This window comes from Eulemur rufifrons, chromosome 6 (genome assembly GCF_041146395.1).
Source record: "Eulemur rufifrons isolate Redbay chromosome 6, OSU_ERuf_1, whole genome shotgun sequence".
Classification (NCBI taxonomy): Eukaryota; Metazoa; Chordata; class Mammalia; order Primates; family Lemuridae; genus Eulemur; species Eulemur rufifrons.
The window spans coordinates 96,542,692-96,557,432 of NC_090988.1; the positions used below are offsets into that span (position 1 = coordinate 96,542,692).

At 56.0% G+C, this 14,741-nt stretch overlaps 1 protein-coding gene across 1 annotated transcript; it reads right to left on the minus strand.

The window, feature by feature from the left end:
- Positions 1–351: 351 nt before the first annotated feature.
- SART1 (spliceosome associated factor 1, recruiter of U4/U6.U5 tri-snRNP) lies at positions 352–13,652 on the minus strand. Its single transcript, XM_069471517.1, has 20 exons — positions 13,311–13,652; positions 11,223–11,280; positions 10,792–10,847; positions 10,145–10,271; positions 9,911–10,016; positions 9,574–9,651; positions 9,363–9,462; positions 9,130–9,272; positions 8,799–9,005; positions 7,961–8,085; positions 7,741–7,874; positions 7,521–7,654; positions 3,295–3,468; positions 3,086–3,196; positions 2,805–2,892; positions 2,241–2,331; positions 1,997–2,132; positions 1,410–1,499; positions 1,182–1,303; positions 352–1,094 (listed from the first exon to the last, which is right to left on the minus strand). The coding sequence occupies exons 1-20, from the start codon at positions 13,621–13,623 to the stop codon at positions 1,076–1,078; spliced, it is 2,412 nt and encodes an 803-aa protein (XP_069327618.1). The 5' UTR covers positions 13,624–13,652; the 3' UTR covers positions 352–1,075.
- Positions 13,653–14,741: the final 1,089 nt, after the last annotated feature.

The window sequence follows — 14,741 nt, forward strand, 5'->3', positions numbered from 1 at the left end:
TTTTTTGATCTTAAAATTTGTGAGCCATCTGCAACGTATCCGGGTGTGGTTTAGGTGGCGCAGGGAAGGGAGCTGGCTTCCAACACTCCGAGGAGGCCACTGTCATCTGTGCATCGATTCAGGGCTCTTGCATGTCCCCCAGCAGCCGGGTCAAGCTTCCTTCATAAAGCCCAGTCGGAGGAATCCCATCTTTCCTGGTGGCATCGTGTGGGCACGTCTCCCCAGAGGCCTGGGCACAGCCCTCCCCACAAGTTATCTGAGGACTCCAGCCGAGCCCGGGGCAACACACACCAAGCAGTGTTCAAGCCGCTAGACACAGACATAGGCAGCCCGGGACAGTGAGCACAGGAGAGGGCACCGCTGCCCTCCACAGCCCAGTCCCTGCCCTGCCAGACTAGGCCGTCCTGGACTCTGACCAGAAGAGATTGCAAGGCAGTGACTCGTGTGGCCCTGGAAGCTGGGACAAACCAGGGTGACAGTCTCTAAAAACACCTTCCAGTTCTTACCAGAAAGCTGGCCCTACAGAGAAGGCGTGACCAACAACCAGGACCTGGCTAGCTCGCTTGGTGGGGACTAGGGGGGAGTAAGCCAACTGGCTTCTCCGGGGCCGGCTGGGGCCCAGGGTCCAGGTGGACTGTCTCAAGGGTCTGGGCTAGTTCTCTCCCGTCATCCTCTTTAGTTACTCATGTCATCCGCCAGCCGGGTCTCGCCCAGCAGAGGCCACTCCTCACACCACACGTGCTCAGGGATCTTCCCATCTTGCTCATGTCTCATTTCCACCGGAGTGAGTGAGTGGATGGATGAATAAATGGAGCACATCCGATCCGCACAAAACAGCCCGTGAAGCAGAGGTGTCTTGACTGTATAAATGGTGGAACTGAGGCTCAGAGAGGTTTAGTGACTTGCCTGAGGTCACACAGCTGACCGTCAGTGCAGAGCCCAGCCTGCCTGAGGGAACTGTCTGCCCTTCCTCCCGGGTCCAACCCTGGAATCGGCACCATGACCAGGGAGGAAAAAAATGAGGGAACTTTATTTAATATTAAAGGTGGGGAGAGGACTGGAAGAGAGGTCAGCTTCACTTGGTGATAGTGTTCCTGCAGAGAGAAGAGGGACGTGAGCCTGCAGAGAAGCGGGCACAGGCCTCGCCACCCCACCCCCTGCCCACCCTCGCGCCTACTCACGCGTTCATGCTCTTGCCGCTGCCACTGAGCACGATGTATGGAGTCTTCTGGGCCTTTTGCTTCTCCTGGAGCAAAGCCACGGTGCCCAGCGGCGTGTCACTGGAGCTCATCTTCTTCAGGAGCTGCGGGGTCAGGGACCAGTCAGCACGGGCAGGAGCAGGCCTCAGCGTGCCAGTCAGCCCCAGCACCTGCCAGTCAAAGCCCCGCCATATCCCCAAGGGCACCCACCGCCTCCTCATCCAGCTTCTTCATCCGCCGCTCAGTCTTCATCTTGCCTGAGCCCTTCCCGTGGAAGCGGTGGGACAGCTGCCGGAAAGCCTGGGGACACAGAGCTTGAGCTGGGAGCTGCAGGGACCCTGGGTGGGACCAGGGCCACCTGTGCCCACAAGGAGCTTCACAACAGGGTGGGGAGTGTCAATTCACCCAACCCAGTGCCAGGGGCTGGGGCTGGAGGGAGGCAAACCAGGAAGTGTGTGGGAGAGAGCGCTCTCGGGGTGGGACACAGGAGGGTGGCGGCCTTTGAGGCTGCCAGCCGGCGCTGGGGGCCAGCTGGGGAAGGGCCTGGATGCTGCCCACCAGAATGATGAGAGCCAGTGAGGGGATTCAAGCTGTGGCAGGCGGCAGACGTACCAAGGCACCTGCCTGACCCCCCTGCCAGGCTTGTGAGGGGACTGCTGTGCCCACCAGAGACAGAAACCGAGGCAGTGGTTCCGATACTTCGCTAGGCCCCGTGGCCGGTAGGAAGCCCAGGACTCCATCCTCTTCTTGACCCAGGGGCACCTGGCCAGGCCACGTCTGCAAAGGGCCCAGCTCACCTCCTTGGGTGTGAGTTTCCGGCCTGTCTCATCCACATACTCGATCTTAACATCGGGCTTGTAGCCGTCCTTCTCCTTGAAGTCCTGGGTGAAGCCGCGGTACTCCTCCCGCCGGCTGTACTTGTCATCGATGGCCCTGGCATGAGACAGAGGGGTCTCGGTGTGAGCCGCTGCCTGTCTGCTGTGTCCCAGCAGCCCCAAGCTGGCACAGGCCCCGTGGCCCCAAGACGTCCACCACACTCACATCTTGTCCTCGATGCAGTACACAGCTGAAGGCAGGGACTTGTTGGGGGCCTTCACTCGGGCCACCTTCTGCACAGTGGTCTCCAGCAGCCCTGGGGACAGATGTGAGACTCCAGGCTACCCAACCGCTCAGAGGCATAGCTCCAGGGCAGCCTGAGGAGGCGAAGCAGGCCTGTGGCCCCAGCAGCCAGCGGGCACCATGGGGCAAGCATGCCATGGGAGGGAATGGGACAGGCCCGCTCCACAGGGAGAGCAGAGACACTCAGAAATCCGGCCCTCACCAGGGCGCTGGCCGAGTACACGGCAGAGCTGGCATCTTAATACCAGGGCCCCTCTGTGCAGAAGCCAGGACAGTTTCCACTCCCGACTCCTTCCTGGCAGAGCAGACGGACAGACGCTGCTGTGACCCCATTCCCAGGGTGGAGGGGGAGGAGTGGCTCAGGGCACCGGGACTGAGACACAGTGACAGCCGACGCAACCTGAGGCCCTGCCCGTACCTGCCTCGCCCGCAGGCGCCCACAGCGCGCAGGCCCTGCCAGGGCTCGTGCTGCCCTGGGCTCCTCACCTTTGTTCTGACACAGGAGCAGGGCGGCCGCCAGCCCCCTATTCACAATGGGCTCCTCGTCCAGGATGGTGGTGGAGGAGGCAGAGAACTGGGGACGGCACAGGTGGGGGGTTAGCAGATGCCAGGCCCCCTGCAACTCCCCTCGTTTAATCCTAGATAACTCGAGGTCTACAGAGCCCATTCCACGGACGAGGAGGCTGAGGCTCTGGGCACTGAAGGACTTCCCAGGCGCTCTGTCCCCAACCTGAGCCCCCACCCCACTGGTGGCACAGCCTCCTCACATCCTGCTGCTGCTTCTCTTCATCCAGGTTGACTGTGCTCCAGCCGATGTTCTCCTCGCCGTCCGATTCGGAGCCCCCATTGGCTGAGCGCTCCTCGTCCCGTTCAAAGTCCTGGGGGACAAAAGACCCCGGTCGGCCTGGGCAGCCCCGGCCCCACCAGCCCACCCCACCTGAGCACTGAGGCTCCAGGACGGATGCCCAGGACCCACCATGAGCTCCTCCTGCTCCCCGCGGTTGCCGGCCAGTCCGTAGGTAGGGATCTCCCCCAGGGTGCGGCAGAACTCGGACGTGGCGTTGAACACGATGGCCCCCTTCCGCTCAGGGTCCTCATCCTCCTCCCAGCCCCGCTGGCGAGACTCCAGCTTCTTCACAATCTCCACCACCTGGGGGAGGGAGCAGCTGTGGGCAAACCCGGAAGTTTCTGGGGTGATGCCATTGAGACCCAGGAACCCAAGGGTCCTCCTGGTGGCAGCAAGATAAGCCATTCCCACAGCCACACTGGACCCCCAACTGTTCCCCACTTCCTCTCTGATGCCCCCAGGCCATTTTCCACTCTGCACCTATCTCACTAGGTCGTTCCTCTGCTCTAAACCCGTCCATGGCTCCTTACAGCCTTTAGCATTAACATCCAAAATCCTACACGGCCCTCCCTGACCAGGCCTGTGCTGACCCCTCTCCAAAGCCCCTCAAAACACTACCTACCTCAGCCCCATGCACCTTCCTCCAGGGTCCCTCCTGCCACCCGCTCCTCCCCCGACAAGCTCCTGTTTCAGGACTCAGTGTAAACAGCATTTCTTCCAGAACCCCTTCCCTGAGGCCACAGGGAAGCCAGACGGCCCACTCTCTTGACTTCCCACAGGCCAGCTTCTTGCTTGCCAGTTCACGCAAGCAGGCGCCGTGAGAAGAGAACTTCCCTGCACTGCCAACGTGGAAACCGGCGACCCACACGTATGGGGCAGCCGCAGCCTCCACCTTCCCTCCTGCTGCGGCAGATGCCTGGCCACACGCACAAGGATTATCTAGTATCTTCCATCTTTTAAAACCACTCTTCCTCAACCCTGCAGCCCCCATGTCAACAAACGCCTCAGAGAAGTTTCTAGTCACCATGTCCCATGTCCACTTCTGCACCCCCTTCCCTTCATTTTATTACGGGTATTTTTTAATGAACTTCATCAGAAACACAAAGGGGCATACCTAACGCACACGTATGTTTTCCTAAATAATAACCAAACCAGCATGCACGTCCCCACGGCCAGCTGACAAACAACACTGCTAACGCGCTCCCAAGCCCGACCCATCAGGGGTCACAATTCGCCAGCTTGTCTTTACAGCGTCACCACGTAAGGACTGCACCCTGACCAGAGTTATCGAGTCGTGCATTTTTAATGTGTTACGTAATCTGAATCACACTGTATGATTCTTCTATGATTTGCTTCTTTATAAATACATATTTTTGAGGTTAATCCTGCCATGAGTGGCTATACATGATATGAATATACCTGGATCTAGTTATCCGGCCCGCTGAGGATGGACTTTTTCTGTTATCACAAACTGCAGCTACGAGCCATCTGATGCCTGCCTCTGGGTGCACCGGGGGGACTGCCTGGGAGTGGGACGTGGGCGGGCCCCAGATCACGCGCTGTCCTCCCAATCTGCCAATCTGGTTAGACCCACTCTCGTGGCCGCTCGCACGCGAGTGCGACAGCATGCCTAAGAATTCTGGTCCTCCACGTTCTCCCTCCTCCTCACTGTCAGACTTTGACATTTCTGCTGAATTGCGTGGGTGTGACACGGCACAGCATTGTTTCGGCTCAGTTCCGGTGACAACTGACACAGCTCGGCCCTGCTGGGTGTCCCCTGCATCTAGCCTTCCTCTTCCAGGAACTGCCCGAGTCTCTGCCTGTTTTTCTGTTTTATTGATCTCTTTTGTCCCTACATATTCTTGACACCATGGAGTGCTTGGTTGTGTACATGCGCAAATTATCTTCTCCTTCTGGCCTGTCTTTTCACGTTCTTCTTTGTATCTTTTATTAAAAAAAAAAAAAAACTTAAATTCTTAATTTGTATATAGTTTAATGTTAGTTTTTCTCCTTCAAGGTTTATGCTTTACATTTATGTCTTTAAAAATCTTTTCTACCACAAAGTCATAAACAAAACTTCCTTAATTTTCTTTTAAAATGTTAAGTTTTTACTTTAAAGTTCTCTAAGATGTGAGGTACAAACCCAATTTCTTTTTTCTGGAGGCAGGGTCTCGCTCTGTCACCCTGGCTAGAGTGCAGCGGCGTCACCAGAGCTCACAGCAGCCTCCAACTCCTGGGCTCAAATGATCCTCCTGCCTCAGCTCAGCCTCCCAGGTAGCTGGGACTACAGGCATGCGCCACCATGCCCAGCTAATGTTTCTATTTTTTGTAGAGACAGGGTCTCAATCTTGCTCAGGCTGGTTTCAAACTCCTGAGCTCAAGCGATCCTCCCCCCTCGGCCTCCCAGAGTGCTGGGATTACAGGCGTGAGCCACCGCCATTCATTCTCTTAATATCCAAATTCTCTGTAGCATTGGTCACAGCTGATCACTATCTTCCTCTTAAGGCTCTTTCCATACAGGGCTTCCAGGATGACACATTCTGCTCTTTTACCTGCGTCACCTGCACTTTCTCCACCTCTTCTCCTGGGACCCTAAGTTCTCTTCTTTCTTTTTTTTTTTTAGTAGGATCCCCTTCTTATTTTTAATGCATATACATGTGCATATATTTTCTTTCTTCTTAAACGCTTTACTGAGGCCTATGTCTCTTTTCCTCTTTATCTAGCCTCACTCTCTTGGTGACTCCAGCCAATCCCATGGCTTTAAATCCCATCTATATACTCACTTCCACATTATATCACTGGTCCCATGGGCTACACGACCTTTACAATCCTCTATCATTCTTGGATATAATTTTTAAAAGCTGATGCTACCAATCATCAGATTTGAAAAAGAAAAACCTCCTTCAACTCACACCCCTTCAGCCTGTTGCTCCATTTCTCTGTTCCTCTTTAGAGCCAGGCTGGGCAAACTATGGCCCACCACTTGCTCTTATAAATAAAGTTTTATTAGAACCTGACCACACCTATTCATTTACATATGGTCTGTGGCTGCTCTCCCTGGCAGAGCAGCCTGAGTAGCTTCAACAGAACCCGTAAGGCCTTAGACCTCAAAGGTTGACCACCTGGTCCCCCAACAGAAGTGCACCCCATCCTGCTCTAAGGAACTGTCCCAGCTGCTGTCCTCGCTTCCTCACTCCCTATCTTCCCAGTCCTCTGGAATCCACCGGAACTGCCTCTGCCATGTCAAATCTGACTTCACCTCCTCACTCCCTCACCTCAAAACCCTTTCCTGGCTCCTGAGGTCTCATTCCTGCAGCTTCCCTCCGACACTGCAGGGGCTGCTGCTTCTCCGACTCCCCTGCAGGAGCCCCCGCCTCTACCCGACATGGTGGGCACTGGGGCTCCCTCTGGCCTCTTCCCTCTCAAGCTCCTCTGTCTCCCTAGGTGGGAAGCATAGGGTTAAAAATGTGGCCTCTGGAGTCAAGCTGTTCGAATCCCAGTTCTGCCAACTTGCCTAATGCCTATGCCTCAGTTTCCTCGTCCATAAAATGAAAACAACGGAAACTTCCTCACAGGGCATTGCTTTGAGGATTAAATGAATCAATACACGTAAAGCACCAGAGCAGCACCCAGCACACTAAGTGCCCTGTGAGGTCAGTGATGACCATGGCCTCGAGTGCCTCCCCCACCAAGCCCTACCCCGGATACCGGCCCCACCAACATCTCCACCTCAGCTCACACCACCACCCCTCACTCTCTGCTCCAGCCTACCTGGAACACTAAGGTCTTTTCCCATGAAGACACTGCTGTCCCTTCTACCTCTAACCCCAATCTCTGCAAGTTTGGCTACTTATGTTACTCAAGTCTCAGCTCAAATGTCACCCTTTGAAAGATCTTCCTTGAACATCCCATCGAAGATCCCAACCCTCTCACTACTCTCTCGTGTCATCCTGGTTTTGTCTACCCAACTCTCATCACTATCAGAAATGACTGTTTCCTGTCTTCACGAGGTCACGGCTGCCGCCCAACAACACACTGGAAAGTCAGCTCCATGAGCACAGGGCCCCTTGGCTGTCCTCTTCACCAGTGACCCCCAGCCCGAGAATAATGCCATCCTCACGGCAGCCATCAACAAATATTCACAGGAGGAAAGAGGAGACGCAAGGCTCCAACCACTAAAACAAGCACCTTAAGGTGAAAACACTGCAGAAATCTAGAAACTTGATCATAACATGACGTTACACGGAAAAGAGACTTCAAATGGGAATGTGGCTGTTGCCTACAACACAGGTGCACACAAGGACAGGCTGCCACAGACACGCGGGTCCTCCCGGCCCACCAGCACCCAGCCTCACCTTCTCACCGCTGTCTCGCAGCTGCTGCAGCTGCCGCAGCCGGCGCCCCTTCTCCAGCTGCTTCTGCAGCTCCAGCTCCGCCTCGTCCTCCTCCAACGCCTCCGGGGACCCTGATGGCGAAGCGCCACCCTCCTCTAAGGGAAACACAGGGGATGCCTGCTCAGACCACCTCCCTGCACCCCAAGCTCCTGTCCCTGCCTCCTCTGGCCGGGCCCCTCACCCTCATCACTGATGTCCATGTTCTCCACTCGGGTGTCATCCGACGGTGGGGGCTGGGACGTGGGCTCCTTCTCTTCCTCATCCTGGGCCTCCTCCTCCACCTCGGGCACTCGGCGCCGCCCCCGGCCCCGCAGTCTGGGGGAGGGAGGCTCTCCAGTGAGCATCGGCCCCTAGGCCAGCCCGGCCCAGCCCTCACACCCCACCACCGCGTCCGAGCCCACCTGGAACCAAAGTCCCCATCTTGAGTCTGGTCCCCAAGAGGCAGCAAGTCATCTGCCCGCACTACCACCTCCTTCTCCTTCTTGCGGATTTTCTTCACTCGCCGTTTGGTCTTTTTAAAGGTCACCTGAGGGGAAGTGAGGAGAGACATGAGGAGGGGAAGGGGCGCAGGTGGGCCAGCCACAGTCCCACAAGGGTGAACGCTTTAGTGTGACTCTGCGCCAGCCACCGTCTGAAGCACTTCCTGTACATGACCAACACCTGAGGTGGCTGCAAGTGTCATCCCACTTGTGAGGTGAGGAAACTGAGGCATGGAGAGGTTAAGTACCTGGCGCAAGGTCACCCAGCTCTTCAGCAGGAGGCCAGGGCTGGGAACCTCAGCAGTTCCACCCCGGAGTCCTGCTCTTACCCACTTGGCCAAGACACCTACCGTGCCAGCTGCCTACCCTGTTTTCCCACAGTCACTCCACGTGCGAAACCCACACATGCCCGTACAGTTGCCATTTACCCCCGTTACTACTAATCCTCGCAGCAACCTCAGGAGGTGGCTCCTATCACTGATATTTCAGATGCGCCACCCCAGGCTCACAGTTAAATGACTCACCCAAGGCACAAGCTGGCAGCGTGGCAAAGCCTGAACACAAACTCGGGCCCATCTGGCTCAACAGCCCCTGTTCCATCTACACCCCGCGTCTCCCCCGGGCTGCCATTTACCGCCCACCCACGAGGCCAAGCACTTCATGAACGTGAATACTAATCGCCCTCCCTCCTGCGCCCATGCGGGCAGCTCGTGACCCAAGGGGAGGGAGAATCACCACCCCAAAGCAGGGGAGGGCTCACCATCTCCTCAGGCGTGAGGTACTCAGAGGCCAGCCGGGGTCCCACTGTGCTCAGGGACTGAGCTTGCAGCCGCAGCTTGGCCCGGATCTCTTCCAGCTCTCGCTCCCGGACGCCATCGGCCATGCCACCCTGCTCCAAGCGGAAGCAGTGCGGCCGCTCCCCCTCGAGCTCCTCATCGTACTTGGACAGGATGGAGCGAGGTTTTTGCTGCAAGGCAAGAGGTATGGGTTGGGACACAGGCTGATGCTGAAAAGCCACGGAGCCACTATCTCTTCGTAGCCCCCACTCCCAAAGCCCTGGGCCCCAGCTGCCCACCCAGCCCGGGGCATGCCTGTGCCAAGTCGTCCACGCTCTCGTCCTCTGCATAGGGCAGGTAGTCGGGCTTCTTCTTTCGCAGCTCTACATTTTTCTCTGCCCGCTCTTTATCCACCAGGTTCACGTTCACCAGCACATCCTCCTCCTCCTGCAGCACACCTGGGCACAGGGCAGAGACAGTGGCCATTCACACGTGCCCTTGATTCAGCAGTGCCTGTGCCCCCAGCCAGAGCACCCAGCTCAGCTCACCTTTGTCCTTGAGGGTGAGGATCACGGTCTCCCCTTCTCGAAAGGAATCTATGGCATGCTCCACGGTGAGGCCCTGCAGGTCCCGGGCACTGTACAGGTCCTATGAGGGAAGGTCCAGCTGAGTCACCAACCCCAATCTACGCAACCCTGGGATCCCAGCACCAAGGCCACCAGTGCCCCCTCCACCAACCTCCCAGTGCTGCAGCCTCACCTGCCGCCTCTGCCCAAACTCCTCCTCCACCAGAGTGCTGACTCCAAACTCTTGGTCCATCTCCTCCAGCAGCTTGGCCTGTGAGACAGGGAGGGAGTGACCTATGACCTCAGACTACTCAGCGTCACAAGAAAACACTTGGGGTTCCACCAAGTGGGAGTGCAGAAACAGCAGGCCTTATAGGCAAGCTGCTGAGAGCCCAAAGCAGATGCCACTGACCACAGACCTTCTACTCTCTAAGCCCCACATCACCTCCCACAGGTCAGTCTCCTGCCTCGCCACCCAGTCAGGCCACCAGAGGCACTTGGCAACCACCCCAAGCTGCCCAGTCACTCACCCTCTTCTCTGCCAGGTCCTTCTCCTTCTGCAGCTGCCGGCTCCTCTCGATCCAGGCCGCGGTGTCGTCCAGCCAGGGGTCATCCTCCCCTAGTGTCTTTATCTTCCTGACCATGGAAGAAAAGTGACACTCTGGGAGCCCAGCTCCTGCTTACCCAATCCCAACTCAAGAGGCAGCCAAAGACGGCAGCTCCCTCAGCGCTACCCTTGCCCACCCTGGCCAGGACCCCCTCACCCCAGCTTTTGGTTCAGCAGTCGCTTTTCCTTGGCAGCCGCCAGCTTCTCCCGTAGTTCCTCTCGCTGTCGCAAGGCCATGGGGTTGATGACATCAGCTGTCACGGGCTCCTCCTTGGTGCCCGCCTCTGGAAGGGGGGCCCAGACGTGAGGCTATGCCCGCCCATGGCTGGTGGGAGAGGAGGGAGCCACTCACCCTGCCCCTTCCAGCTCAGCGGGCCAGAAGGGGCCAGGAGAGGGAGGGAAAATTCCTGCACCTCCCTACTCCCACTGTGTCCCTACACTTCCATGTCACCCCACACAACAAGATAGGATTCTCTGTGTCCTCCATAGCCCCTCAAACCATGCACTGAAGAAAAATAACAGATCAGCCCCGCACAGCCCAGTGCAGCAACTGTGCACATCCCTCGGCCCATCGTACCACCTCCCAGCCAGGGTGAGTATGCGATGGCCAAGTGCTTCAACTCAGCAAGTAGAATCCCAGATCCCCACTGTGACAGCAAGGAAGGACCCTGTGCCTTCTGACAAATAAGCATGCACAAGATCAATAAATGGTGCTGAATCTGCACTCTAACCCCACTTTCTTCAAAGACCCCTTCAGATGGCCTCTTGCCCTCACCTAAACCCCATCCTCGGCCATACACTCACCCTTCTTGACAGCATTGACCTCCAAGGGTTTCAGCCCCAACTTTGCGCGGAGTTTACTGAGGACAAGATACAAGTGTTAGGGGCTGTCAAAGAAATACGTGTCAAGTACATTCCTGGATGGAGAGGAAGTAAAACAGAGTGGAGAAGAGTGGTCCTAAGGGTTTCAAACACAGGGCCTGACTCGGGCAGCCCAAGGAATTCAGAAGGGCACTGGCCTTCGAGCAGGGAGCACGGGTGCTAGGCCTGTCCTGTCCTAACCAGCAAAGGCCACCTTTCTCTTAGATCTTGGCTTCCTCTCCTGTAACTCAAAGGCTAGCTGAGATGACTGATATGGCCTTTCTAACTCCAATCAGTGGTGTGAGAAAGCCTCCCCAGTGGCTGCCCCAGAAGCCACCTGTCTTCAGAAGAAACATAAGAGACATAGTACTCACTTGGTCTCTTCGATGCTGAGTGAGGAGGCATCTCCTGAGCTAGTTTTGGAGCTGGCAGCTGGAACAAGAAGAAGCACGGCTCAGGAGCTGAACACAAGGCCAAGAAGCCAGCATCATTGGCTCTAGCTGCAAGGTCAAAGATGAGGGCACCTCACCAGCACCCGGGCCTGCTGAGACACCAGAGAACAGTAGCCTTCTTCCACCTGAGCTCCCCAGCAGCTCTTCCTGCCTTACTCCTTCGTCCAGTCTCAGAGCCCTGCCTCTTCCTTTCCTGACCCAAGAGGTCCAACTTCCAACTTCTTGCAGCTTCCACCTTGCCCTCTCTACTTTTTTTTTTTTTTTTTTGGAAGAGAGAGAGTCTTGCTATGTTGCCCAGGCTGGTCTTGAACTCCTGGCCTCACACAATCCTCCTACCTCAGCCTCCTCATTAGCTGGGACTACAAGTGCCCAGCTGCCCGCTCCATTTTTGTACATTCTGTGTCTTCAACCTAGACTGTTCTCGCTGGTCTTACTCTTATTAACAAAATCCTATCCAAATGCAAAAATCAAACACTATGTTCCTCATGAAGCCCTATTCAATTGCCGATCAGAATTAAGTGCTTTCCCCGGAACTCCACAGCATGGTCAGCCACTTCTATGTGTGTTCCTCCCCACAGGGCAGGGAATGAGGGAATATGCTAGCAGCATGACTATGTCCTCTGTGCAATTTATGCAGTCAAGAAACACTTTTAGGTGTCTGCTCTGTGCTAGATGTTGGGGACAGAGATAAATAAGCATTTTGGACCTCCTCACCCACCTCACAAACAGCACATCACTCGACACCACAGAGAGGAGTTGGACACCATCAGATGGAGGTCCCTCGACGAGCCGCCACCATGAGCTCTTCCTTTCCTGTCTCCCCAATCCACGTCCCACCTCCTCCTTCTTTATCCTAAAAGTTCCTCTCTCCACCTGGGCCCTGGAGTCCAACCTCTCTAGGCTCTCTCCAAGGTCACCAGCTTTCTTATTTCTAAATCCAATGGATTCTTTTCAGTTCTGGTTTTGCTCGATCTTCTGAGGTGTGAGACTGTTGATCACTGCTTCCTGCTAACAATAGTCCCTTCCCACAGACCCCAAGACACAAAATCCTCTGGTTTTCCTGCCTTTTTGACTATCTCCTTTTTTGTAGCATCTTCCTCTGCCCACTACTAAAATACTGGCATTTCTTGGGTTCTATTCCTGACCTCAGCCTTTCACTCCACATTCTCTCAGGTGGCTTCACTGGCCGCTAAATACTCATGGCCCCCAAACTGCTCTATCCAGCCCAAACCCTGGGTTCTCCCATGCACATCAACCTCAACACTCTCCAAAAATGAATGCTTTATCTGCCCCCCAAATCTGCTTCTCAGCTCCTCAATCCCAGTAGATGACATCACCACCCACCTAGCTGTTCAAGTCAAAATTCAAGGAGTCATTCTCTTTTCCTTGTTCTGCTCTTACGCATTCAAGCACTAAGTTCTGTTAATTCCTCCTCCAAAACACTTCTTCAATCTGTCCACTTTTCTCCAACTCACTGCTGCGACCTCAGTGCAGGCAGCCTTCAACCCGGTCTAGAACCCTCCAGATTTCCCAGCCTCCAGTCTTGACCACCTTTGACCAAGTTCTCAATGCAGTGATCTTTGCAAGATATGAATCTGAGCAACTTACTGCCCAACTCAAATCCATGGCTCCCTACTACCCTCAGGATGAGTCCAAGTCTCTTTAAACTACAGTACAAGATTCTCCGTGTTCGGACCCCTATTTTACTGCCTCATGAGCGCTACACGACTCGCCCCATGCCAGATTTTTTCTTGCCTCTGCACACGCTAGTAACCACCACTTCATTCATTCACCCAATACGTTTATTGAGGACCTGTGATGTACCAGCAATTGAAAACAAAAGACTTCTGTCCTCGTAAACTTTAGCAGAGAAAGTCAACATTTAATACCAAGTAACTGTAGTAAGACTGATAAGTGTTGACAATGGGAGCCTGAGGTGCTCTGCGAACACTGTGGGCCCGCACCCCCCGGACCCCCACGCCCGCCCCCTGCACAGGACCTGCCCCTCACCGGCCTCGTAGCCGTCATCGCGCTTCTCCCGCTTCACGCGCCGCTCAGAGGGCTCTGCCTGGCTGCGATCCCGCCCATGCGCGCTGCTCCGGGCCTCGGCCTCGGCTCCGCGCCGGCCGCTTCCGCGCTCGCTTCCACGCTCTCGGCTCCGCTTCCGTCGTTCGCCGCCGCTGCCGCCACTACCGCCACTCCGATGCTTATGCTTTTTGTGCTCCCGGTGCCGAGGCGGCTGTTCGGTGGCGCCCCCGGTGCCGGCCGCCGCCGTCGTCCCGGCCGCCTCCTTCTCTCCGCGGTGCTTCTTTGACGACCCCATCGCGGTACGTCGGCCCGGAGCCCGGCAGCCGCCGAGTCCCGACGACGCAAAATGGAAACACTTCCGGGTCGCTTGGCAGCCACTGTCGTGTTGCCGGAAACCAAGAGCGGCTGCTTCCGTCGCTCGCTTTGGAGCCTGCCCCAAAGGCTCATGGGAAGTCTGGGATCGCCTGCGCGTTCGCATTGGCCTGGGGCAGGTGGCGTTCTCTTCGCTGGTGGCGCTGTTACACCTGCGCCACTCCAAGGGCGCAGAGTTAGCGTGGAGAAGAGCGGATTCCAGATCTGTAAGGTCCTAGAGGCCTTCTAAGCCAGCGGCCCCGGAACTGGAAGACCCTCCCGGCCTCCCTCCGCTTGCACTCCCCCAGCCGCGAGGTGTTCACTGCCCCACGGTCTGTCCGTGGACAGCTTTCTCCTCTCCAGTAGGCGCCCGCCTAGTGCATTCCCTGGGGTCCTGGCTCCATCGGGTGTTGGACGATGCAGCATGTTTTCCTCCTCCGCGAGACCCCCAGCTTCATGCGCCTGTAATCAGTATTATCAGCGAACGCCTTCCCATATTCCCTGGATTGGGTGTTTTTAACCTATGCCCTGTGGACTGTTAAGGACCTCCACCAGCCTGAGCAAGAGCGAGACCCCGCCTCTACTAAAAATAGAAAGAAATTATCTGGTCAACTAAAATATATATGTAGAAAAAATTAGCCGGGCATGGGGGTGCATGCTTGTGGTCCCAGCTATTCGGGATGCTGAGACAGTAGGATCGCTTAAGCCCAGGAGTTTGAGGTTGCTGTGAGCTAGGCTGATGCCGCAGCACTCACTTTAGCCTGGGCAACAGAGCGAGACTCTGTCTCAAAAAAAAAAAAAAAAAAAAAGACCTCCAGATGAGCTTCTGTGTGTCTGTGAACCCCTTGAAATTGAGTGCAAAATTTGGCACATCTGTGGGTATGAGCTTTCGGTTTTTTTCTTGAGGAGAAGGACTCTAACTAAAACTACTGGGACTTAAAAGCCCTCCTCCCACCCAACAGTGGCTCAGCCTGTGACTGCCTATGTGGCCCTTCAGGAGCAGAGAAGGGTCTGTGTGTGCTGGGTGGGGGACAGCCAGAGCTCTGGGGGGATGTGGGAACA